The sequence below is a fragment of the Podarcis raffonei genome, chromosome 14, assembly GCF_027172205.1.
Source record: "Podarcis raffonei isolate rPodRaf1 chromosome 14, rPodRaf1.pri, whole genome shotgun sequence".
NCBI classification, from domain to species: Eukaryota; Metazoa; Chordata; class Lepidosauria; order Squamata; family Lacertidae; genus Podarcis; species Podarcis raffonei.
The window spans coordinates 9,354,343-9,380,548 of record NC_070615.1 but is presented as its reverse complement, the minus strand read 5'-3'; the positions used below and the strand labels follow the sequence as shown (position 1 = coordinate 9,380,548).

Sequence of the window (26,206 nt, the reverse complement as noted above, 5' to 3'; positions counted from 1 at the left end):
CGACATTCAACTTTACAACTTTGTAACATGCTCCTTAACTTGCTATAACAAGTATGTCATTTACTGCTCTGGAATAGCTTAAAGGTAAAGGGACCCCTGACCATTAAGTCCAGTCATGACTGACTCTGGGGTTGTGACACTCATCTCGCTTTATTGGCCGAGGGAGGCGGCGTACAGCTTCCGGGTCATGTGGCCAGCATGACTAAGCTGCTTCTGGCAAACCAGAGCAGCGCACGGAACGCCGTTTACCTTCCCGCCGGAGTGGTACCTATTTATCTACTTGCACTTTGGCATGCTTTTGAACTGCTAGGTTGGCAGGAGCAGGGACTGAGCAACGGGAGCTCACCCCTTCGCAGGGATTCAAACCACCGATCTTCTGATCGGCAAGTCCTAGGCTCTGTGGTTTAACCCACAGCGCCACCCGCTTAGTTGGTGGGAAAAAGATTCCTGCATTGTGTGTGTGTGTGGGGGGGGGTTGGACTGGAATCATAGAGGTCCCTTTCAACACTATGATTCTGTTTACCCAGCTTTTGGTAAACGTGTAAAATGATTATAATATTCCAACACAGATTTTTTTTGTGGGGGGCATTCTAACTTTTTCTCTGAAACTTTAGTTTTTTATTTAAAAAAAGTACTCAATACCAGAATTATTATTTTTTGGAATGTGTTCAAGACTAGGATTTTTAAAAATGTGGCAAACTGCTTAGATATTGTTGCTAAAAGATAAGTGGCCCGCAAACTGTTGTTATCAAGTAAAATATTCATTTGTGAAAGAACTTATTTTATTCATTTAAATCTGTGTATACTACTCACTGACAGAAAATATCAAGATGGTGTACATCAGCATATACATATAAAACGAGATAAACATATTTTTCTCCAGCGCAACCTTCCCTTTCTTTTGGATTTAACACCCCGGAATGTCTGGCAGGGAAGAAAGCTAGCTTGACTTGGTAAAATATGCTGAAAGACACGATGTTATTGTTGCATACAAACAGCCTTTTTCTCTTTGTCTTGCAGTTTTCCCCATAAAGGACCTGTAGCAATGACTTTCCTTAAGGCTATGAACTCTGGAATCCCTCCTTGAGGCTGTTCTTTTAACAGGAGTGCCATTTGCAGCAATTAGCAGGTGAACTGCATTTTTTATTCGGCTCCATATTTCACCTCTAAAGATCACATTTTACTTAAAGGCACAGGAGCCATATCCTACAGGAACTCTACCCTGTTAATACATGGTCCCCCAACCAGGTTTGCTCAATATAAGTCCTAGGAGGAAATGTGTGGCAAAGTCTACTCCAATCATCTGAAGGGCACTAGGTCAGAAAAGGCTGTGGTTAGCAAGTTAGACCTGGTAGATCTTCACTCGACTATGAAGCTCATTGGCTGACATTGGGCTAGTTATTTTCAGCCTAACCTACCACATAGGGTTGTTGTGGGGGGAATTAAATTAAAGCCCTTGGTGTAAGAGAAAAATAAAATTGCAATTAATACCAATACTCCATCTCCTTGGCTTATTTAATTATTTGTGAAAGTACTCTGCAATAGGCATCGAGGAAGCCCACAGAGAAGTCAGTGCTTGCTCCTGCTGCTTAAAAACACAGCAGCAGGAGCAAGCAGGTTTTTAAAAAAACCAGAAGCATTTTTACTTGGTATTATAGGTCAGGACATTAATAGGCAAGATGTTAAATTATTTTTATATGCAACAACTGCGGTAAGAGTATTGTTAGCCCAGAAACGGAAACAAGAAGAAATTCCGACGAAAGAAGAATGGCAGGCGAAATTAATGGACTATGCAGAATTGGACAAAATGACAGGAAGGATTCGAAACCTGCGGGACCAGAGATTTACAGAAGATTGGAAGAAGTATATGAATTATTTGAAGAGCAACTGTAATCAGCAAATTACACTAGAAGGACTACAAGAAGTTTTGTAAGGAGAAATATACGAAGTGTTACAAAGTAGAAAAAGAGAGAGATATTGGTTACGAGTTTGAAATCTAATAGGGCAGATAAGAAATGCATACTGAGAGATTAGATTGGAAAATTTTCAGACAGGATTGATGGAAGTCAGAAATTTGAATAAGATGTAAAAGTATGTTTAATTACTGTTGAAAACGACATGTTAAAAAAACTAATAAAAATTATATTAAAAAAACCAGCAAAAAACACAGCAGCACAAAAGTTGGCAACACTGTACTGTTTTTACTTTTATGCATATGTTCTGTTACAGTGTCGCTGTTGTGATGGTTTTGCAACCCGCATGTTGCTTTTCAGTAGCAAAGTTTCAAGGCGGTTTACAGCAGCTTTTTTTGGAAGACTGGAGCACACCAAAACGTACCTGGCTCCTCTTCCTCCTCATGAGTAAAACCTGCTCAGACAGCCGGGGAGGCGTCAACACCAGAAAGAAAAAAAAAGACGACCCGCCGGGTGGCCGCGATTGTTTTGCAAAACCTTTGTTGAGATGGGCTCTCCTTTGGCCTGGAGGCGATTATCTCCTGCAAAAAGGTGTTAATTGGGCTTGCAACCTGAAGCAGGCATTGGGTTTCTGGGAAATCTCAGTCTCCGCCCCTCAAGGGGCAAATGCAATAACAGGAGGCGCGGAGGAGCAGGCTGGGGTGCAAGTCTTCGTTTCTGTGCTTAGATTAGTTCCTTGCAGGTAAGAAAACGGCGGCGGTGGTTTCTGTGAAATGGGTCGAGGGGAGCGAGCAGGCGACCTGGTTTGCTCTAGCCCTGTCTCAAGAACTCCCTCTTCCCAATCTGCTCCCCCTTCTAATAATAACTATAATAAATGAAGGACGATGATGGTCTGCAGTTTAATGCTGTGCTGTCGTTGGAGCAGTATTGAACTGGGCTGAATTGCCCTTATCTTTTTAACGGGTGGTGGTGGTAGAGGAATATTCTAAGTCGGTGAACAAGCTGGCAAATGCAAACTCCTTGCCACGCCTGTAAGGCTGCCCAGAGAGATGGGTCAGAGAGATGCAGCTTCTACAAATCGCGAGGTAAGGAGTGCAAGGTTCAAATCCCCCACTCAGCTGGGAAAAGGCGTGTTGGAAATTTGCTTCTCAGCCTAACCTACCTCACCGGGTTGTTGGGAACTGAGGAAGGAGGACAAGCACCATGTGGACATGTTATCTTGAGCTTTTTTGGAAGACTTGTTGTTGTTTAGTCGTGCCCGACTCTTCATGACCCCATGGACCAGAGCACGCCAGGCACTCCTGTCTTCCACTGCCTCCTGCAGTTTGGTCAAACTCATGCTGGTAGCTTCGAGAACACTGTCCAACCATCTCGGCCTCTGTCGTCCCCTTCTCCTTGTGCCCTCCATCTTTCCCAACATCAGGGTCTTTTCCAGGGAGTCTTCTCTTCTCATGAGGTGGCCAAAGTCTTGGAGCCTCAGCTTCACGATCTGTCCTTCCAGTGAGCACTCAGGGCTGATTTCCTTAAGAATGGATAGGTTTGATCTTTTTGCAGTCCATGGGACTCTCAAGAGTCTCCTCCAGCACCATACTGTCTTTGTCCATGGAGTTTTCTTGGCAGGGATACTGGAGTGGCTTGTCGGTTCCTGCTCCAGGTGGATAATGTTTGGTCAAAACTCTCCACTATGACCTGTCCATCTTGGGTGGCCCTGCAGGGCATAGCTCATAGCTTCTCTGAGTTATTCAAGCCCCTTTGCCACGGCAAGGCAGTGATCCATGAAGAGAAGACTGGAGCACACCAAAACATACCTGGCTCCTCTTCCTCCTCCATTAAAGGTTAGGGCTCTGCACTTGCCTTGCAATTGTTGTAGAAAAATTTGGGGTTGGCTTTTGCAGGGCAGGCCTTTGTTCTTTTCTCTCCTGTCGAAAAAAAGGGGGGCGGAACTCTGTTGCAACAGGAAAATAAAGATCTTCCTGGCTTTCCTTCTTCTGGTTCCTGCCTCCATCTATTCTTTAACTCATCACAGACTTAGGGGACTCCGAGTCCCTTGGGGAGTTGGGCAGCAAAAGCCAATCTCAGTTGTTTCTACAGCAATTCCTAGGGTTCAATGAATGCCAAGCTTTGAAAGCCTTGATGGGTCTCCCGCTCCTCATCTCTTCACCTTCTTCCTTCTATCCAACTTTTGTTTGCTATAGGTTGGTCTGTGAGCCACAATGTTCTAACTTGGAGGCGATATCTAAATGTATTTGGACTACAACTCCCATCAGCTTCTGTTGCCAGGATCAGTGGTCTGGGATGATGGGGTTTGCAGGAGGGCACCATGTTGGCCACCCCTGCCAAAGATGAGGCATCTGGGCCTGAGATATGTTGGGCTCCCGTCATCCTTGACCATTGTTCTTGCTGATGGCAGGATCTGGAAACATCTGGAGGGCAAGGGTTGAGGCTGGCCTGCCGCAAGGGGCTTTAAGGCTGGGTGCAGAGTGTTGGCTGGATGGGATCTTTTGTGTGAAACAGAGAAGGAAGCCAGCTAGCCAGAATTGATGGGGAATTTGGATGAGGGCAACACACACACACATGCGAGTGTGAAGGCACTTCCTCACATAAGCAAAAGGGGGGACCAGGTCCTCTTTGGTTCTTGAGCCTGATATTTGCACAAACTTTGTACTATCCCGTAAATTGGTATATGGACTGTACCAGCTTAAGTCTGTATTTGCATGATTTGGTGTGCTTGTATGCAGGGTTGGATTAACCAGTAAGCGAAATAAACACATGGTTAGGGCATCAAGGGAAGGGGGGGCGCACTCCAGAAATTTTCCATTGCCAGATTTACCATGGACTAGATGGTGCAGCTGAACAAAAATAAACATTATTTATAGAAATATAAACTTTATTTTCCATCTTACTGTAGGTTTGGCTTCATTTTGAAAAAATAAAATTTTATTTTATGATTTATTATTGTTTATATTTTGAATTGGATATATGTGCCCCCCCCCCAAATCTTTTAAGTATAGGCAAACTCGGCCCTCCAGATGTTTTGGGACTACAACTCCCATCACCCCTAGCTAACAGGACCAGTGGTCAGGGATAATGGGAATTGTAGTCCCAAAACATCTGGAGAGCCGAGTTTGCCTATGCCTAACTTAGGGCCTCTAAAGGTCTTCATCCAGCCCTGCCTGTATGCCCTAAATAAATTCTGCCAGGGGTGAGCCCTACTCTAGCCTTTTGCCTTTCTATATGTAGGGAGTCTTCTCTCCCCCCCCCCCGCCACCCCAATTTTGTCAGTCTGCAGGGTGCTTCCAAGGGACGCGGGTGGCGCTGTGGGTAAAAGCCTCAGCGCCTAGGGCTTGCCGATCAAAAGGTCGGTGGTTCGAATCCCCGCGGCGGGGTGCGCTCCCGTTGCTCAGTCCCAGCACCTGCCAACCTAGCAGTTCGAAAGCACCCCCGGGTGCAAGTAGATAAATAGGGACCGCTTACTGGTGGGAAGGTAAACGACGTTTCCGTGTGCGGCGCTGGCTCGCCAGATGCAGCTTTGTCACGCTGGCCACGTGACCCGGAAGTGTCTGCGGACAGCGCTGGCCCCTGGCCTCTTAAGTGAGATGGGCGCACAACCCCAGAGTCTGTCAAGACTGGCCCGTACGGGCAGGGGTACCTTTACCTTTACCTTTTAGGGTGGTTCCAAGTCAGCAAAGGGAGAGCCACATCAAATAGTGCTTTAGTATTTGTATTGCACTTATTCAAGTTTCCGAAAATGCCACACAAGCTTTGTTCTGGCTGCCATCCTGCCAACAACTCTATTGATTATCCTTCTCCTGACTCCATATTGTAGATGGAGGGATCTCAGGCTGAGAGCAGCTTGCTTCAAAGAGCTCCTGGTGGACCGCAGATTTGAGCCAGGGAATTCTGATTCTTAGGTCAGGTGTTTTATTTGTCGTTGTTTTTTAATATGTAATTTTCCAAATTTTGACATATACAATAGTCAAACAACCAAAACAAAAAGAGAATTCAATAAATTCTCATGGACTTCCCGCCTCCCTTTTGTGGATTCTTATGTTAACCCCCCCTCATTTTCTCTATTAATCCAATTCTATTAAATCTCCATTATAACCATAGCCCAATGTTCAACTCCAAGTATCATTCCAAACCTACTGATACTTTTAATTGTTTACTATGATTTTTAAGATAAATTATGGATTTCCCCCATTCCTTATTAAAATTTTGGTCTTCCTGATTCCTAATTCTTCCGGTCATTTTTGCTATTTCGGCATAGTCCATCAATTTAATCTGCCTTTTTTCTCTGGTAGGGGCTCTGTTTTCCCTGGGCAGCTGTGGGCACATACATAAATAGTCTCTTCAGGTTCCTTGGTATTTTGGCACCTAGAATTCTTAGAAGAAAAGCTTCAGGTTTTTGTTTTTTTTAGAAAGTTATTTTAAACATTTTTTCTCAGTTCATTATATATCATATCCGAAAATTCTTTTACTACCTTACAAGTCCACCACTTGTGGTAAAAGGTGCCTTTTCTTCTTCTTACAATCCAAGCATGTACTTGACCTTGCTTTAAACATTTTAGCTAATTTGCTAGGGGTTAAATACGAGCGATACATCATTCTTATATAATTTTTCTTTCAGAGTATAACATACTGTAAACTTTAAATCCCAGTTCCATAACTTCTCCCATGCTGCAAGTTGTATATTATGTCCAAAGTCCCTTGCCCAGTGTATCATAACTGATTTGACCTGTTTGACTTTCGCATGCCATTCTAATACTAATTTATACATTTTAGAAAGCAATTTAGTCCTATTCTCTAACCGCTCTTTCAAATTTAGAGGTTTCATTAGAAAAGCCTTTCTTTTTGTCCATCTTAAAGATATCATTAAGCTGATGGTATTGTAACCGATAAGTTAATAGTCCTCTTATATCTTCAAACCTCTTTAATTTTAATTCACGTTCTACTTCCATTAATAATTCTTTATCAGTTGCCCAGTCAGTTCTCTCTCTCTTTTAAGGGAGATATCACCTCCAGTGGGGAAGCCACTATGGTGTTTTTTGTTTTAATAAGGTTAGGCGTTTTAAACAGTGAATCATCTCAGCTTTTCATTAGGTAGCTAACTAGAAATGGCTGGCATCCATTTGCCTCATCTTCAAATAGTGTGATTAATAAAGCATGATTTGGTGCCAATGCCATTAGCGCATATAGAATGGAGGTTGTCTGATGGGGAACTGTGGTCTTGCAGAGAGTTAATCTCTCCCATTGAGGGATGTTTAGAGCAGGGGTCAGCAAACTTTTTCCGCAGGGGGCCGGTCCACTGTCCCTCAGACCTTATGGAGGGCCAGACTAACTATCTATCTATCTATCTATCTATCTATCTATCTATCTATCTATCTTGGACCATAAAGAAGGCTGATCGCCGAAGAATTGATGCTTTTTGAATTGCCCACAGAAGCACCAGGGTGGTGATGGCGATGGGAGGAAGAGGCCGAGTGGCTGTGGCTCTGCCAGTCAAACGCCATGCCTGGTTTACCTCAGCTCAGCACGGGGATGTCTCTGCCAATCAAGTGTCGCTGAGGTAAACCAGGCGCGGCGTTTGATTGGCAGAGCCGCCACCACTTGGCCTCTTCTTCCCGTTGCCATCGCCGGGAGTCTCGGCTTCGCGATGGGTTCTAGCTTTGCGGTGCGGGCCAGAATTAGGACCCAGGTGGGCCTGATCCTGCCCGGGGACCATAGTTTGCCGACCCCTGGTTTAGAGTAAATAGTAGCTGAAGGCCCACCCTACAACTTTAATGGCTTGCTCATGGTTGCAAGTGGGCAAGCCCTCAGAATGCAAGTCTAGAACGGTGTTTCCCAAACTTGGGTCATCAGTTGTTTTTGGACTCCAACTCCCATGACCCTTAGCTAGCAGGACCAGTGGTCAGGGATGATGGGAATTGTAGTCCCAAAACAGCTGGAGGCCCAAGTTTGGGAAATGGGGGTCTAGAAAAACTTGAGGAGGTAGTTGTAATATCTTGTGATGAGGAAGAACTGTTCCTTGAAGCCTTGTTGTGTCTTCAGCTGTCTGTGGTAGGGATGGAGAAACGGGATGGGCAGTGGGGGAGCTCAGGACCCAATCCGTTGGCCTGCATTGTTGTTTCCAGACCCCTTGGAAAGCCCCTTCCCCTAAGTACACCTCAGTTGCTTTGAAGAGGTCCTTTGCCTCTGGGTCTTGGTGTGAGCAGCAGGGCATAAGCTGAGGGGCAGCCTTCCCTTGCCCAACCCTAGTGCCCTCGAGATTGTTTGGATGGCAACCAATGGCAGCTGTCATCCAAAACATCTGGGGGGCACTAGGGTTGGGGGAAAAGCTGCTTAAAGGGGAGTTGGGTGTCCTGCACAGAGTCAGATCATCCATCCATCTCACTTAGCATGATCTATACCATCTGACAGTAGCTGTAATTTTAGATGGGGGTCTCTCCTAGCCCTACCTGCAATCCTGGGGATTGAACCTTCTTCATGCAAAGTAGATGTGCTACCACCCATTCCCCAAGTATGCTATGGTCTTGGCTGTCACTTCGTGTTTGTGGGTGTGCAATTTAGATTGGGGAAAACTAGACGGGTCCCATTTGGTCAGGGGTGGGGAACTTGTGGCTCTCCAGATTTTGTTGGGCTGCAGCTCCCATCATCCCTGATCGCTGACCATGCTGCCTGGGATTGGTGGGAGTCCAGCAAAATCTGGAGGGCCAGATGGAGCTGTCTTATTCCAGCCTTGCACTTAAGTACGGGCTTAGTAGCAATCGGTGACCAGGAATTGCATGTAGGCGAGTGAGCAGGCTGGCACAGCATGGACGGAGCATTGCATCCATCCTCTGTGCTTGGCATAGAAATCAAATGGGCTTCTAGAAGAGGGAAGTCCTCTCTTTTGTTTGGACTAGTACTTTTTTTTACCTATCCTGCCTTTCTTCCAAGGATCCCAAGGCGGCATATATGTGGTTCTCCTTCCATTCCCCATTTTAGCATCACAACCCCTGAGAGGTAAGTTGGACTGGGAGACAGTGACTGGTTTAAGGTCACCTAGTGAGCTTCATGGTTGAGTGGGGGTTTGAACCGTTGTCTCCTAGGTTCTAATCCAGTGCTCTAACCCAGGATTTCCAAAACTTGGATCTCTTAGCTCTTTTTGGACTACAATTCCCATCATCCCTGACCACTGGTCTTGGTGGCTAGGGATAATCGGAGTTGAGTTTCCAGCTGTTTTTGAACTACAAGTTTGGGAAACCCTACTCTAACCACTGCTCAACACTAGCTTTTATGAGTGGGCAGGGCTGGTGTCCTGGTCCCTTGGCCCATTCACACAATTTACCCCATATTCTAAAATGATGGGGAATGTGCTTTAAAAATCCATTTTAAAGAGCCTTTTTTCCATGGAGCACAGGTGTTGCTGCCATCCAAAGTAAGGTGAATGGTCAGCAGAGAGACTTCTCAGTGATGGCACCCATCTGCAGAATCCCTTGCATGGCTGGTGCTGTTCTGGCTACATAATGTGAATCCTTATTAGCCTATAGGATTTATAATTTAGGAGAACTACTGTTCTCATACTTTTATTTCTGTTTAAATAAATCATCTCTTCCTTCCAGTTCACAGTCAAGCAACCATGATGGGGTTTTTTATGATAAGTCAAACAACAGGACCACCTGGTGGCAAACTGGCCCCTTCCGGAAGCTCAAGTAAAGCCAGGAGAACATCTTCATGCTTTAATTTGGGTTTGGCAACAACTGCCCAAAGACAGACATGGCAAACAGTCTTGTCCATCATTCCTCTTCTTTTTGCCAGCACTGCTGCTTATAACGAAAGCTATTTAGCTGCGACTTACCAGACTCCACCTGGCACAAAACCAGGGTCTTCAGATTCCTTGCCTTTCCAGAACGTTACTGATGGGCAGCAGTTGACTAGGCAAGACTTGCAAAATTGGTCTGACAGTGGCCAACCACATTTTCCTGCTACAGGGAGAGATCTGTATACTGCAAACATATCAGCCAGCACGGCTGGCACTGTTGACTGGTCCTTTGTTGCAAATACCCAATGGGATTCAAGTAATGTCTCTGGAAATATGGAGTTAAACTTTAGTGAGCAAGGACCCCTGAGTGTTGACTCCACTGTCTTGAAGATGGACGAGAACAGTTCTAATGTTCTGGACCTTGCAACTTCACTTGCGCCTGATTCTACAAGCGTTTCTCTTAAGCTTACTTCTAAAGGGATTGAGCAGCTAGAAATTACCATGGCACCTCTGTCTCTCATATCACAAGCAGTAGGAACTGAAAAAATGGAGACTCCTACATTGTCCCCAATATTGCCTCTTCTAGACTCTAGCAGCTCCTTGCTATTGGATCCAAATACAACACACCAGTCTGCCCCTGCTTTCCAAAATACTGCTGCTACTGATCAGCCAACTGCTGCTGACACTGTGGTCTTAACTTCAAGAAACCCACTTGCTCTGGAACACATCAGCTGGGATGCGCAGGGCCTACATGAAACGTTGTCGTCAACCGAAATGGTCTACAAAACCAGTATAAGTAGGATAATGGCTGAGTATGCTGGCACAGCTACTTCTACACATAGTGACTTCCTCAGTGAGCAGTACAGGAAGAAAGAAGGGTCCTACCTAACATCTGTAGGTTATGAGACACTGCATACCAGTCGTCAATATTTGATGACCTCTTCTGTTGGAACAACTCCTCCTGGAACCACTAATGTAAGGATGAAATTTCTCCATCCAGGTAGTGGGCATGCATCCCATAGTTCTCTGGCTTCCACGCTGCACACTCCTGCCAATACCTTGCCTGGTTCTTCTTCACAGTCTTCTGGTGCAAGTTCACATAAGGCTGACTCTGAGCTGAAAATTGTGTCCAATGGCCAGAAACCTGATACCACTGAATCAGTGAGTAGAGGGCCCCCTGCAGCTGTTCCTGTAACTTTGTCCCAGTCTTCCCTCTGGCCCTCACTTAGTCATTCAAATGAAGCTTTGCCAGCTGTTACTTTATCTGCTTTTACAACTTTGGCAGGCTCCACAGGCTCTAGAAAGTCCAGAGGGTTTCCCACTCTCCAGCAGCTTGAACTCCTAAGCACTGGCTTTTCTCCACATAGACCTATCCCCATGACTACAGAGTCTCCTTTTGTGTCTTCCCTGTCGGCTGCCACTGATGGAGCCCATGTCAATCCAGAGAACTACACTGAGGTCCCTCTGAATTCAGTCTTCCCTTATTGGGAGGGTAAGGGCACAATCCCGCCCATCCATAGCTTACCATCTACAGCTGCTCTGACTAGCTCTTCAAGCCAACCAACCATGATGGAGTCCACCATGAACAGGTCCCCGTGGTCCAAAGCTATAAATCCTACTTTACCCATTTCTCATCGTTTGACAGCAGAGTCTTCTGCTGATGTGGCTCATGGCAGTGTTAACAAGCTGGCTTTGGAGACTACTACACATATTCCTCATTCATCATCAGATGGGGAGGCAGCGTTCAGCCTTTCTCTTGCCGCTACGTCACTCGGCCTTGGCACTCATGCAGAAACTGGCCTGTCTTTTGGATCCCAGAGTTCTCGGATGAAAGAGCAGGTCACATCTCTGCCGCCATCTCCTAGTACTACTGAAGAGGACTCTTTAGCCACTGTTGGGGTGATAAGCACTTCTGCAGGCGAAGAAGCTAGGCTGGAATTTAAGGAAGACCCCTCTCCTGTACCACAGGAGCTTATTGGTTTCAATGAGGCCTCTACACATGGCACCATCTCAAACAGCAAAAGTGGCATGACCAACTTTGGCATTAGTTCCCCACCCTGGCAAGCTTCAAGTTCTTCACTTGGCACATTGCATGCTGGGGATGCTGAAACAGGATATAATGTTGGTCCACTGGAAGGTGTAAGCAACACTGCTAGTTACAGGGAGCAGATGACCGACCCCCATAAAACAACTGCTGCTGCTCAATTGATGCCTATGTTCTCCTCGGAGGTCCCACTGATGGCTTCAGGAAGTACTCCAGCGGAAGACTTGGTCTTTAGCTTAACTCCTGCAGAGTCCCCAGTTCAGCTGACAGAGGAGCACCATGCTTTGCCCAGGAGGAGGAGTGGATTGATGCCAACCCCTTCTCCAAATTCTACCTCTCTTGCCACGTCGAGAGTTGTGCTGAAGTCCAAGGAGCCTTCTGAGCTAGAGACTCTAACAATGTCCTTGGCCACAAAGATGGCTAATGATTCCACTGTGCACACATTTACAGCAAGAAGTGACACTATGCGCCTCTCTAGCCCATACCTAGAAACAGCAGAGGCTACCCTGCCAAATAGAGATGTTTCTGATGGAATGGTACATGTTGATCTCTCTACAGGAGATGCTACAACCAGGTCTGCAGCAGAATTTCTCAGTGTGACTTCCCAGGGATGGAAGCTTGCCATTCCAACATCATCTCATGCCACAGCTTCACATGGAAACATAACAGAATCAGGAAGATTTTTGGTCATTCCAACCCATAGGTCTGTATCTACAAGCTCTATCTCAATGGGCTCCTCTAGGAGCAGCGTTCCTGAGTCAATTTTGAAGATAAATGATGAGGCTACTGAGGGCCCAATGAGCAGGTGGAAAGAGCAGGGGACACCTACCAACACAATGCTGCCCATTGCATCCAGTGCAGAAGCATGGACACATGATTTGAAAGCCACCGCTTCTTCTCAAACAGCAGCTAACACTACAGATACAACCACACTTTTGCCTACAGGGGCCTCTGAGGTTGACTTCAATGTCTCTGCTGTAGCAACTACACTGGGGACCATACTAGGATACAAGATCACAGGTGCCTTTACTGCATCTGTCCCACAAGTAGTTAGCACAATGGCTTTGCACACTGGCAGCTCAGGGTATGAAAGTTCCACTGCCTCTCAAGCCCCTGCATATCTGTCTCTCCCAGAGACCACATCTACCCAGGCTGTCCCTGTGTCATCTGTTACAACAGATCTGCTGACTAGCCCAAGAATTCTTCCTGGTGAGTTGTCAAGAGCAGCTTGCAGGAATGCCCCTTGTACAGTGAGTACCATCCCAGCATCTTTCACTCCCTCTCAAGGTGCATCAACTCAGATTCCCACTACTACCCAAGCACTCATGACTAGAAAGCTTTTGGTTACTCTACTGGGGTCAACAAATGCCATGAAGATTGGGGCCAGTGCAGTTCTTGGCACCAAGGAGACCAGCCCTGAGCATCTGATAAGCACAACTACACAAATGGTGTCTGGAAACCAAGACGGCAACACTCCAAATCAGCCAGTGTCAAAGTTCGAGGCTCCAGCACTGAGCCAGTTCACCAGGAAGGAGAATTTGACCTGGAGAACATCTACGCCACCTGTTCTGGCTGTGCATAATCTGCCTCTGCAGTTCCGTCTCATTGGAATTGATTATGAAGAATCCTTGCAGAACAAGTCCTCTCAAAGCTACAAGAAGCTGGAGAAAGAAGTAAAGTTGACCGTAAGTATTCTAGACAATGGTTTCAAAAAAACCACAACACCACACCTATTTAACTGACTTTGGATCAGATTTTGGCGCATTTTTGATATTATCACTGTGGTAATCTACCCTTCCACCACTTTGTCCTACAGGATTGTTGGTGGTGGGCCCTCTGACCATGGGTGAGGCCATCTCTAGGAATCCGTACTATTCTTTTTATCCCTCTTGAGTCAATTACATGCACAGTTGTACAGCAGATCTGCAACTTATGTGCATTTAACTTGCGCCCACTCAGCTTTACGCACTTGGCAATTAAATTTTTTTAAGAGGGCCAGAAAGCCTACTGTACAACTATAACATCTACAGTTGTTGCTCTTCTCTCTTTGTGCTCTGGCTCTTCTGAAACTGGCAAGTGGCCCCTGGAAAATTGCCTAGGAGGGACTGTCCCCCTTGGACTGAAAAAGGTTCTCCACCCCTGCTGTTAAGGCAAAAACAGCATCGTTATGTGTCTGGTCCAATTTGTCTCTTCCTGTCCTGGAAGAGCAAACACTGAGCTTCATCTCCATCTGCATGTTTGTTCTGTGGGAACTCTGCATTCTAAATGTTCTTCTGGGCAAACAGTCCCTGCACAAATAAGCATCTTTGTGTTCTGCTTTCAGTTAAACAAGATGCTATCTACCTATGAGACCTTTCTTCAAGCAAACATTCTCCGTTTCTTGTAAGTTACTCTTTATCGACCGCACTGTTGTGTTTCCAGAGAGGAAAAGGTTGGCCTGTTCAGAAAGTACCTGGCTTTCATTTCTTGAGCATTATCACACATCGCTTAGCTGTGAACTTAGGATTCACCTTCAATGTAGAAAAAGGCCTTTTTTGAGGTGCACTTCAAGCTGAGAGAACTAATTCATTCCTCATCCATGTTTCTTGGTGCAACTTGACCTACACTCTTCAGCAGGTCACTGCAATACATTTCAAGCCGTAGCCTACCACTTTAAACACCTGCAGCTTCCCACAAAGAATCCTGGGAATCCATTTGTTAAGGGTGCTCTGAGATGTTCAGAGACCCTCTTCCCCTCATTGAGCTACAATTCCAAGAGGTTCCTGGGAAGAGGGCTTGACTGATACGCCACTCTAGGAACTTCAACATGGCGAGGGGAAGAGGGATCTGCTAACCACTCTCAAAGCCCATAACAAACGACAGTTCCCAGAATTCTCTAGGGGAGGGGGAAATCACAACTGTATTAAGTAATAACATTATTGCTTTGAGTATATAGAGCAGGTGGCGCTGTGGGTAAAAGCCTCAGCGCCTAGGGCTTGCCGATCGAAAGGTCGGCGGTTCGAATCCCCGCAGCGGGGTGCGCTCCCGCTGCTCGGTCCCAGCGCCTGCCAACCTAGCAGTTCGAAAGCACCCCCAGGTGCAAGTAGATAAATAGGGACCGCTTACTGGCGGGAAGGTAAACGGCGTTTCTGTGTGCTGCGCTGGCTCACCAGATGCAGCTTTGTCACGCTGGCCACGTGACCCGGAAGTGTCTCCGGACAGCGCTGGCCCCTGGCCTCTTAAGTGAGATGGGCGCACAACCCTAGAGTCTGGCAAGACTGGCCCGCACGGGCAGGGGTACCTTTACCTTTATATAGAGCAGGTGGGTCTTCACCATCAGTGCGCCTGTGAATTACCTCCAAATACCATTGGGTGGTTTGGAAATGCACTGGCACCAAGGCATGGAGTATCTGAACCAGACTTTCTCACCCAGATACTGCTGGATTGCACCCCCAGTCAGCCTTGACCATTGCCCACACTGGCTTGGCTGATGGGAGCTGCAGTTCAAAACAACTGGAGAGGCACCAGATCTAAACAGAGGCGGACGAATAAAGGAGGCCCATGCCTACCAGCTCCATCCTAACCGTCACACATTCAATGGGGAAGTCTCAATTTTCTCATTCGGTTGATCAGGCGTAGAGTTCTCCCCAAAGTTGGGGAGTCTGCATAATGGGAAGAGTCTATATGTAATAACAGAATCAGATAAGTGCTGGAAGCGCAAAGAGGTGGAGGGAACGTTCTTTCATATGTGCTGGACATGTAAAAAGGTAAAAGAGTATAGGAAAATGATTTATAATGAATTTTTAAAAATGTTTAAAATTACTCCCCCCCCCAAAAAAAAAACCAGAGTCCTTTCTGTTGGGAATAACCCAGACTGAAATTCCCAGGTGTCAGAAAAGGTTAGTTATGTATGCCACTACTGCGACCTGTGTTTTGTTAGTCCAAAAATGGAAAATAAGCGAGGTCCCACTTAAAGAAGATTGGCAACTTAAGCTAACAGAATATGCGCAACTTGCAGACTTAACATATAGAATAAGAGAATAAGAACATATGTTTAGAGAAATATATGGAAAAAAATTGTGTACACTTGAAAACGTTGGCAGCATTAAGATAAATTCAACAGTGTAAACAAGTTTTGATGGATGCAATAATGGAATATTGAATGGTTTAGTTTTTGTAAAATGTGCAGGGATTTATGATATGCAAAATGAACAATGGAAAGAGAAGAATGGAAGTCATTGATATTTTAAGGATGTTTAAATGAGTATTTTAATGGGAACACTCCAGGGCCCCATTTCCTCCTGGCATACTGAGAATGCATGGAGGCCAAACCTTTGCTCTCCAAGTAGAGTTTAAAATGGTTAGTCATAGCACGTCATCTAAACTTGCTTTTCTAGGAACAGGGGATCATATTGATCAATTTGATGGCACTCCAGATGCTGGTGGATTCTTTCCTCCTTGAAATGGGGTTAAGCTAGGAGGTCTACTAGAGGTGGCCAAATACATCGTGGTTGTTCTGGCTTGTCCACAGGAATGGCTCTGTGATCGCTGAGGCTGTGGCTGTGTTCCAGGCTGGAGGCCCTGTTCCCACATCCTCGGACATCATCCGTACAATTGTCACAGAGGTGGAGAGGCGGGAAATGGACACCTTCTTTGGCTGGAGGGTGGATGTGAAATCTCTTCAGTCAAAAGGTGAGCTCTGTTGGAATATATGAAAGCCCATCATAAAGACAAGGAGGATCTGGAAGTTGCAACAGCTATGATCGCTGCAGCCAGACTAGTCATAGCAAGAAACTGGAAATCTGATAAAGCATTTGACGTCTTACAATGGAATAAAACTATATGGGATGTAGCATAGTTGACACAACCTGTGTATTATATAGATGAGTAATTGAAGGACGTGTAGCAAATGAATTTACTGGGGGGGGGAAATAGTAATTGTTGAATATTGGAACAACTACAGTATGTTCAGCCTTATATTAACAGTATGAGGCCAGTTTACTTGTAAGATAGCTGTATACCATATTTGCCCACTCAAGCGCTTTGATATGTTACCTGTGCACTGTAATACTTGCTTTGCAAGTATTTTAGTTGTGTGCATGGTCTCTCTTTTACACTCACAATGTTGCAAAATTTAGGCAGTGGTACCCACTTATGTGGAGACAAAGGATTGACAGACACAGCAATTTGGAGAAAAAGAAGGTGAAGTTTATTGCTGAGCAATAATGGACCCAGTTGGAATCCTTTCCAAAAGACTGGGACCCCAAAGAATTCAAGTTCAGGAGTTATATATCACAGATCATGAGACAATCACGAACGCCAGCGAAAAATAACCAATGAGCGCGCATTCTGCCATGCTCTTGACCGTGCGCAGAGTACAACTCCCAACGTCTGCTTTCCTTTGTACAGTCTGACCTTTTCCCTAGTTGATGGAACAGGGAATTGAAACTTCGGCTAGGAGGGGATCTCCTGACGATAACTCCCCCATGCATCTGTTCATGTAGGGGTATTGTGGTCAGCCCTTCCTGTTTTGTGTACAATTTTAGTCTGGACTAGAGGGAGAGAGTTGTACCAGCGTCTTCTGATTTATAGCTTCCCCTTTCTCTAGGGTGCAAGAAAGCACTGGGGGAAAGGTCCATCTCTGAACTTGCGGTTTGAAGCAGTTTGCTGTTAGACTAGGCAAAGCTTTTATGATTCAAATGGATTATAAAAATCACTGTAAAACTCTGGTTATATGTGAGCATATGTGAATATATTGATAACTGATAACTGATTATATGAATAGCTGATTATATGAAAAGCCTAAGGATAATAATCCTCTAGGGTCCTGCTTCAACAACAGCCCTGCAGGGTAGATTTTGTTGGGAGAGTGACTGCCCAAGGTCAGCTCTGTGACTGAGTAGGGGGTTTGAACCCAGGTCTCTACTCCAGTTTTCTCCCTAAACACACACACACACACACACACACACACACACACACACACACTTGCTGTCTCAAGATCAACTGCCTATACTATATATTTAAAGAAGATGAATAAATAGGTAAATTAGGTTAATTTGGATATGCAGAAGATATTAAAAATAAATTTAAGGAGCCGCAGAAAGAGGGGGAAGGAAGTCAAATTTTAAAATGTCAACATGATTGTAAAATTGGTGAAATGTATAAAAATTAGTGAAATGTATAAACCTGAAAAGTATAATTTTTTAAAATAAAAAAATCAAGAGTATATACAGCAGTAATAGCAGTCAGTTGATAAGCTAGAGGAGGGAGGAAGAAAGCAAGCATGTTCCTTTTTATATCAATAATTATAAAACAAATAAAAACATTAGAAATAAAAGCAATTATTATTAATTGCTATGTCCCTTGAATGTTAACTGTATCCCCACTAGGGTTCAGCTTGAAAAACCTAGAACCAGAGAAGCTGGCTGTATCATTCACTGTTCTGGGGCTGGGATCTTCAGCATGGCATGATGAACTTGATGGCATGATGAACTTGGAACATATGGAAAAGCTAAGACGCAAGGTAATTTGGGGGTGAAAGGCCCCTTGGCTTCAGGTGTGGGAGACTTAACGTCTGGAAGATGCTGTCCTCCTTGTGAGTTGGTTGCAATAATTCTCTTTTTACCTTTCTCATTCTTACAGCTAAATCAGATGTAGTTTGGTGGCTGTAGCAGTGTAGCCTAATCTTTTAAGAGTGGCTGACACATCCTGCCTAAGCTTATTGGTGCTGGTGACAACTCCTCACTTAGAAAACTGACCCCCCCCTTTACCCACAATAGCTCTCAACCCTGGTTTTAGTGAATTGCAAGCCACCTAAGAGAATCAGATGGGAGCAAAAGGCAGGAGTGCAGAATAAAAGGAAGGAATAGATTGCAGCTAATGAAGTTTTGTAAGCAGTGCTTCGGGTTGCTTGGCATCTGTGGTGCTGAAGAAGCCCGGAAGTCATGTCTAAAGCAGTGATGGGAAACCTGCAGTCCTAAAAGTTAGGAGGATCGCAGCTTCCATCATCCCTGACCATCAAACAGGCTGTCTGGGGCCAATGGGAGCTGGGAGTCGAAAAACATAATCTCTTGGGCACCTGCTCCTGATCTAGAGGGAAGTACATAGCTGACCTTTAAAGCCCTTAATGGCCTCGGTCCTGTATACCTGAAGGAGCGTCTCCACCCCCATCATCAAGCCCGGACGCTGAGGTCCAGCGCCGAGGGCCTTCCGGCAGTTCCCTCGCTGCGAGAAGTGAGGTTACAGGGAACCAGGCAGAGGGCCTTCTTGGTAGTGGCGCCTGCCCTGTGGAACACCCTCCCAGAAAATGTCAAGGCAATAAGCAACTATTTTACTTTTAAAAGACAACTGAAGGGAACTTTTTTAATGTTTGATGCTGTGTTGTTTTTAATATTCGGTTGGAAGCTGCCCAGGGTGGCTGGGAAAGCTCGGCCACATGGGAGGGGTATAAATAAATTATTATTATTATTTTATTATTAATTATGGCATGCCACCGTAGAGGAGACCCCCTCTGGCTGGCACCTGCCTGACCTCCAAAAGTGGCAGCATCTGAGAAGGCCTTCAAATGGATGAATGGGCAAGTTCACCTGGAGTCAGGTGCTGCTTTTACATACCGTGGTCAGGTCTTGCCCTCATTTGGGAAGCAAAGGAGGATGTGGCTTGAATGGCTTTGGGAAGATTCCTGTCTTACCTCTTTGTGGGTCCCAAGTGCCTTCAGAACCCCGTGTCTGCTCTTTCCCCTTATTCCTGCTTCAGTCAGCACCTTACTCTCATCTCTTGTTACTTGCCCTGTTCCCGCCCCTGTTTACTCCCTGCATCTCTGCTTGTTCCTCCTCCATTTCATGTTTCCTTACACATTCCCAATTTCTCCCCATTCTCCCTTCACATAGTGGCTGGGATCCAAGTGTAATGTATCCCTCATCCCACTGTTATCCTCTGTTGGGCTGAGCGGTGCTGCATCCTTAGCAAGCCCCCCCCCGCTTTATCCATTCCAGTCCAACTGACTCAATAATAATAATAATAATAATAATAATAATAATAATAATAATAATTTTATTATTTATACCCTGCCCATCTGGCTGAGTTTCCCCAGCCACTCTGGGTGGCTCCCAATCAAATGTTAAAAACAGTACAGCATTAAATATTAAAAACTTCCCTAAACAGGGCTGCCTTCAGATGTCTTTTAAAGATAGGATAGCTGTTTATTTCCTTCACATCTGAAGGGAGGGTGTTCCACAGGGCAGGTGCCACTAGAGAAGGCCCTCTGCCTGGTTCCCTGTAACCTCACTTCTCGCAATGAGGGAACCACCAGAAGGCCCTCGGCGCTGGATCTCAGTGTCTGGGCTGAACAATAGGGGTGGAGACCTTCTGCTGAACCACCAACGCTGTGGCGCATTGAAGAGGAATCTCCCCCAAGCTCTGCTCACAGGGTTCTTGTGGCCTCATCTTCTCTTGTTTTCCATGGAGACCCTAAGCTCTGCTAAGCATGAGACAATCTCAGGGTCATGGATTCAAACCTTACAATTCTATGATTCTGTGTGGCAGTGATGGCTTCAGCTTTGAGGTTTAACATCTGCATGCTGATGAATTCTGAGTAAGAACAACATTGACTTTTGTCTCTAGGTGTTCCTGTTGCTTGGAACTCAGTACACAGTCCAGAATATCTCTCTTAATCAAGTTGGGTATGTACATAAGTTAATCTCTTTTAGGGGCTGGTCAGTGGTGCTGTTGGGCAGCTTACAAGCGTCTGCTTCTGTTTTGTGTCCTAGTGGGAAGGATCCACTCTTGAAGAAGGTAAATTGTGGTCATGGCATCTCCTATACTAGATTTGTACTGGCTCGAGCAAACAGCTTGTATCTCAGCAAAGCTGGATAATGGGGAAAGGGGAACCTGCGGTCCTCAGGGAGCCAGTGTGGTGTAGTGGTTAAGAGCGGTAGATTCATAATCTGGGGAACCGGGTTCGTGTCTCCGCTCCTCCACATGCAGCTGCTGGGTGACCTTGGGCCAGTCACACTTCTCTGATGTCTCTCAGCCCCGCTCACCTCACAGAGTGTTTGTTGTGGGGGAGGAAGGGAAAGGAGAATGTGAGCCGCTTTGAGACTCCTTCAGGTAGTGATAAAGCGGATATCAAATCCAAACTCTTCTTCTTCTCAGTGTTGGACTACAACTCCCATCAGTTCAGGCCAGCATAGCCAATGGTTGGGACTTGTAGTCCGGCAATATTTTGGGTGCTTTCACAGGTTCCTCTTCCCTACTTTATAATCTGAACCCTAGAAAGTGCTGGTGTATACTTTTTGAGCTGGAGGTATGAGCTATCTAGTACCTAAATGCCTAGGCTGGTCAAAACTGGATAACCTTCCCTTGGTTGTAGTCTTGGTGTGCATTGATGGAACCTTTAGACTTGACTAGGAATAAAATGCTTTTCACCAGTAACTTGTTGTTTGAGGAGGACCTCAAAGACCTCTGTGATTGGGTGCCTGATCAAAACCAATCCCAAGTATTAAAACAGTCAGTGTTTTTCAACATGTTTGGCCAGGTGCCTGCTTAATAATAATTTTATTATTTATACCCCACCCATCTGGCTGGGTTGTTTAGGATGTATTGTAGTACCACTTGGGGGTAGATAGGGATACTCTCTTATGTGCACAGGGTAACACAACTTCTGTTGCTTGCAGATATAGCCAAGGTGGTGTCAATATAAATGGAGATGTGTATATTGATACCAGTGCTCATGTGGACATTGACTGGGCTCTAAAAGCACTGATGGGGCTTAGAAACTACTCTGTGGACCTCACGTCTCTCTCCATCAATGGTCAGTAGCTGCTCTCCTTCTGGATTGCTTTTAGGGATGGTGATGGGCAGTAGGTGGGAAGTTTAATTCTCTGCTCCTAATCCCATGCTTTCTGCTTCCAGGGTCACGCCTAAGTCTCCAGGTCTTTCCAGTGTCTTTCTTGGTAACCAACAGGATATTCAATGAGAGAATGATGGATCGTTCTTCTGTAGAGCATCAGAACATTGCTAAGGATATATCTGATGTGGTAGGCATGAGATGTTAATACTAAACGTTAATGGTTGATAGGGTCTCTAATACAAGGACAGGGGACCTCCAGCCCATAAGCTGGATGTGGCCCTTTAGACCTCTCTGTCTGGCACTTCAACTCTCACTAGCCCCATTCCATCCTGCCCTCTAAAGACACATTACAGATAGGCAAAAGCACTTGAACTGCTGCTTTAACAACAGCAAGGGATGTAAGATGGAATTGCTTGAAGGAGCAGGAAACCACTGGGTGATGAAAAAGGATGCAACTGGCCATCTAAGGGGCAGGGAAGTATTGGGGATATTCAAGCAGAGAAGAGGCTGGCAAGGCCACAAAAGGCTCAAAGGCAAAGCAAGGTGTTTGTGCAGGATCTTGCTGCTTGCAGGAAGCCAATGAAGGAATTAAAGCTTTATGATCTCCTAGGATTTTGAGTAATGATTCACAGAGCAAGTGACCAACTGTAAACATCTATTATTATTATTCCAGCTAATGCATATTCTGGGGAAGTACAAAAACCTCCTGCAAGTGGCAATCCGATACATCACGTAAGTAATTCTGTCTTGATTTTCACTTGCTCTAATACAGACTAGGCACTGAAAGCTGAAACTCGCAGGTGAGTCTTTTTTTTCATTTGCAAAACTTGCACAACCTTTTTAACCTAGGTAAACTGGACTTGTTTTTTTAAAGGCTAAGCTTATCTCTTTTAAAACCAAGGTGACTCTCCCACTAGCTGCGCCTCTTATTGTGTGACGCTAAATACATTAGTGGGCTTTTCTTTTTACCCCTTCTCCACAATTGTAAGTTTGCCTGGTCTGCCCTTTCTTCACAACTGGGAATTTAGCCAAGTTTCTACACTAGGGTAGTGTTGAAAACTCGGTTCCTACAGATTCCTATCCTTAAGCCTATCTCTTTGTCCTGACTGCAGCGGTGGATCCCTGATATGTCATGGAGATGTGATATTCCAGCACCCAGCTCCAACAAGCAAGGATGTCCTACAGACGCTCGCTCTTTCAGTTGGCCCGAAGGATTATCTGGACTCCTCAGATCTCCAAGTGGACCCATTCTCCTTTACTGTAGCAGGTATGCCAGTATAAGTTTCAGAAAGGGGCCTTAAAGTGAAAGCATTGCAGTAATCTAATCTTGAGTTTACCAGAGCATAGGGGCATAGCTGGGCCACCAGCTGAAGCTGATGGAAGACACTCCTGAGGCCACCTGAGGCTCAAGTGAGAGGAAAGGATCCAGGAGTTACCCCCAAGCTACAAAGCTGCTCCTTCAGAGGAACTGTAACCCCATCTGAAACTGGACTAATAAAGCACTTCGGAATTATAATCTGCTTTCTCCCCCTGCAATTAGCAGTGGGTGGTGGATGATGAACTTCCTAAACGAACTTCTAGGAACCATCCAACTCGATGATTCTTTGACTTCTCTTCATTTTAAATATTTATTTAGGTGATGGGCTGGAGCCTCCCATTACACACCGAGGCGTCTCTGGCTATGTGGTAGCCATCATTGTGCTCTGTGTCCTTGCAATAGTTACTCTTCCTATCCTGGCTCTGCTGGTAAGAATCTCATATGAACCATACAATCATTCTTTTTGCATTGCTCATGTCCCCTGTAAGGGTTCTGGCTTTGTCTTGCCCTAGATCAGCATTTCCCAAACTTGGGTTTCCATCCAGCTGGTTTTGGACCACAACTCCCATCATCCCCAAGTAGCAGGACCCCACTGGTCAGGGATGATGGGAAATGTAGTTCAAAACAGCTGGAGACTTGAGTTTATGAAAGACTACCCTAGTTAAAGATCATCTCCCTCCCTGCGCCCCAATCAGAACCAGGGTCAGAATAGGTGACAATGTCCAATGGGTCAAGGCAGATCCTACTATTCAGTTTTTCCCTTGGGCAGCTGACCTGATGGCAGTTAGAATGCCCACCAAGCTAGGTGGGAGCTTGATGGAGTTCCCCTCCTCCCTCCCCCATGTCACAAAATGTTTTTGTATATCACAAAATGTTTTTTATTGTTTCCTTCTGAGTCTGGCATGTAGAAGGCAAGGTGTGCTGAAAATAAGGCTCTTGAGGAAACTGCAAGACAGAGGTGTAGAACCTGATCTGGACAGAGGGCCAGATCTTTTTCTCCTCTGTGCCTCGCTGGCCAGTGCCACCAACCTGATATGTGGGCGGTGCTGTGGTCTAAACCACTGAGCCTCTTGGGCTTGCTGATCGGAAGGTCGGCTGTTCAAATCCACGCGCCAGGGTGAGCTCCCGTTGCTCTGTCCCAGCTCCTACCAACCTAGCAGTTCGAAAGCACATCAAAGTGCAAATAGATAAATAGGTACCACTCTGGCAGGAAGGTAAACTGCATTTCTGTGCACTCTGGTTTCTGTCACTGTGTCCTGTTGCTCCAGAAGTGGGTTAGTCATGCTGGCCACATGACCTGGAAATCTGTCTGTGGACAAACACTGGCTCCTTTGGCCTGAAAGCGAGATCAACACCGCATTCCATAGTCACCTTTGACTGGACTTAACCATCCAAGGCTCCTTTACCTTTTAGCTTTACCCACCCATCAGTCACCTGATGGCACAGGGACATCCGGCGATGATCAGAGCACAGCACAGGCCTATCCACTGGTGGGCCATCACTTGAATCCTGCTTTCTGCAGGGATTGGCCATGCAAGGCTGGGAGACCTGTGGCTGTCCTCTCTCCATCAGTCCCAGCCAGTTTGGTCAATGGTCCGGGGACAAGAGATGTAGTTCAGCAACATCTTGGGGAGCACCCAACTGGCACCCCTGGTCTACAGGCAGAATGTGGCTTGGTAAAGCGCTAAATGCTTAATCTTGTAGTGGCGAGATCTTCAGATGACCCTGTGATGTAGGAACGATGTACATCTTTGGTAGGGGCATGCCTGCTCCAGCCTTCTGGAAGCAGCTTTCTTTTGTACTATGAGCAGCCTATTCCATTCAGTGCCACTTAGTTTGGAAGTCTGTGTGGCTCAGTTGGTTTGAGCATGGTGCTGATAATGGAAGGTTGCAGGTTTGATCCCCATATGGGACAGCTGCATATTCCTGCATTGCAGGGGGTTGGACCAGGGTCCCTTCCAACTCTACAGTTCTATTATTCTAACTGGCAACTTGCTAGGCTACAGTCCCTTAACCAACTCTACTAACTTCTCCTAAGCGAAAGGTGCGTGGCCGGAGAGACAAGATTATTATCAACAGGTGGCGTGACCATGAAGCGTGTGTGGAGACATTTGAACTAGATAACCCAGGATTCCACACAACTCCGGATGAGGTATACTCCAGACTGTCAGAACATATGGAAAAATGTGAGTGTGCAGCCAGCTCTAAAGGACTTGAAAGTTCCCCAAACTGACCTTTGAAGAATCTAGAAATCTTTGGTATTTTGGTTATATGGCACTACATGCCTTGGATTTTTTTTATATTTTGGCAGGGGGAGAAGGGACAAGGGCTTCTGCCATGAAAAAACTTCTTTGTGCATTGCCAAAGCACAACATCTGAATTGGCAGTGTGCTGATAACTGAATATATTAACCAAAGCACCGTCTTTCTTTTTTATGAGCAGAGTACATCAGGCTTTCATGCTTCTGAATAAAAACAAAATAATTTGTGAAGACACACTCTCTTGATGTAGCTTAGATTTTTAAATTCTAGCAGATTAGAAATGTTGAAATGGTGATGGGGGATTTCAGTGCGTCCAGCACTTAAAGTCTCCCAGTTCACGGGCTTCTGGAATTGACAGCGATCTATTTTGCCTTTTGACCACAGGATGGTGCCAGATGCTCTTAGTCTTCTACAAAATCACTCGACTAGAAGAATCAAAGGCTTGGGATGAAGATGGGATGTTTTCATACTATCTGAGTTGGGCCTTTTTGTCTGCTGATGTGATACCAAACGGTGTCTGAGCCAGAGCGCCGGAGGATGCAGGAAGGTGTTGACCGGTGACTGGTCATAAGAAGAAATGCAAATACTGATCTCAATGCAAAATTTCTGCATAGTGTCTTGAATAGAATTGGGAAGGGGGAAGTGGAAGCAACAAAACTTTTTTTTAAAAGATGGGAGTGTGTAATGGCTTCCCTTTGTAAATTCCACGTTTGATTGAATGGGCATCTCTTTAAAACTAGAAGTGAGGTTTTAATGCCAGGAAAGGCAAATGGTCCAGAACGAGAGTGCAAGGCAGTAGCTGGTTGTGTTCTGTAGCTTTGAGGAAGGGTGGCCCCAGAACTTAAGCACACAGGTCAAAAGGTTTCTTATACCTTTCCCTTGTGCCTGCGCTTGAGGCCTTCATTGTAAAGATCTCTCCTCCCGAACCAGCAAAGCAGTCTCGTATTTTTTTTATGACTAAGCTGATCTTTTATGTATGTCTTTAAAACATTTCTTATTACTTTGTATGTTTAGGGCATAGAAGCTAGTTTTTTGTTAGTTTTTCCTGATTGGATGTTTACTGTTCCTGACCAGATCTTGGTGGGATAAGAACTCAAGGT

At 45.5% G+C, this 26,206-nt stretch overlaps 1 protein-coding gene across 2 annotated transcripts; it reads left to right on the top strand.

The window, feature by feature from the left end:
- Nucleotides 1-1,001: 1,001 nt before the first annotated feature.
- LOC128401921 (uncharacterized) lies at nucleotides 1,002-26,206 on the top strand. Of its 2 annotated transcripts, XM_053365561.1 has the most exons (13): nucleotides 1,003-2,655; nucleotides 9,515-13,383; nucleotides 14,022-14,080; nucleotides 16,209-16,369; nucleotides 18,067-18,200; nucleotides 20,300-20,358; nucleotides 21,352-21,488; nucleotides 21,590-21,714; nucleotides 22,201-22,259; nucleotides 22,640-22,794; nucleotides 23,164-23,273; nucleotides 24,884-25,031; nucleotides 25,491-26,206. In XM_053365561.1, coding segments are annotated over exons 2-13 (5,001 nt in total). In that variant the 5' UTR covers nucleotides 1,003-2,655; nucleotides 9,515-9,531; the 3' UTR covers nucleotides 25,493-26,206. The 2 variants fall into 2 exon arrangements, with proteins under 2 accessions (XP_053221535.1, XP_053221536.1); XM_053365560.1 differs by lacking the exon at nucleotides 25,491-26,206 and having other exon boundaries at nucleotides 1,002-2,655; nucleotides 24,884-25,109.

What these genes read in the sequence shown, in the direction of transcription:
- LOC128401921 (XM_053365560.1), top strand. Translation starts at nt 9,532, where the DNA reads ATGATGGGGTTTTTTATGATAAGTCAAACAACAGGACCACCTGGTGGC. An exon ending in GCAAACATTCTCCGTTTCTT is followed by an intron (nt 14,081 to 16,208) that starts GTAAGTTACTCT and finishes GCTTGTCCACAG; the next exon opens with GAATGGCTCTGTGATCGCTG. An exon ending in TGGAAAAGCTAAGACGCAAG is followed by an intron (nt 18,201 to 20,299) that starts GTAATTTGGGGG and finishes TTTTGTCTCTAG; the next exon opens with GTGTTCCTGTTGCTTGGAAC.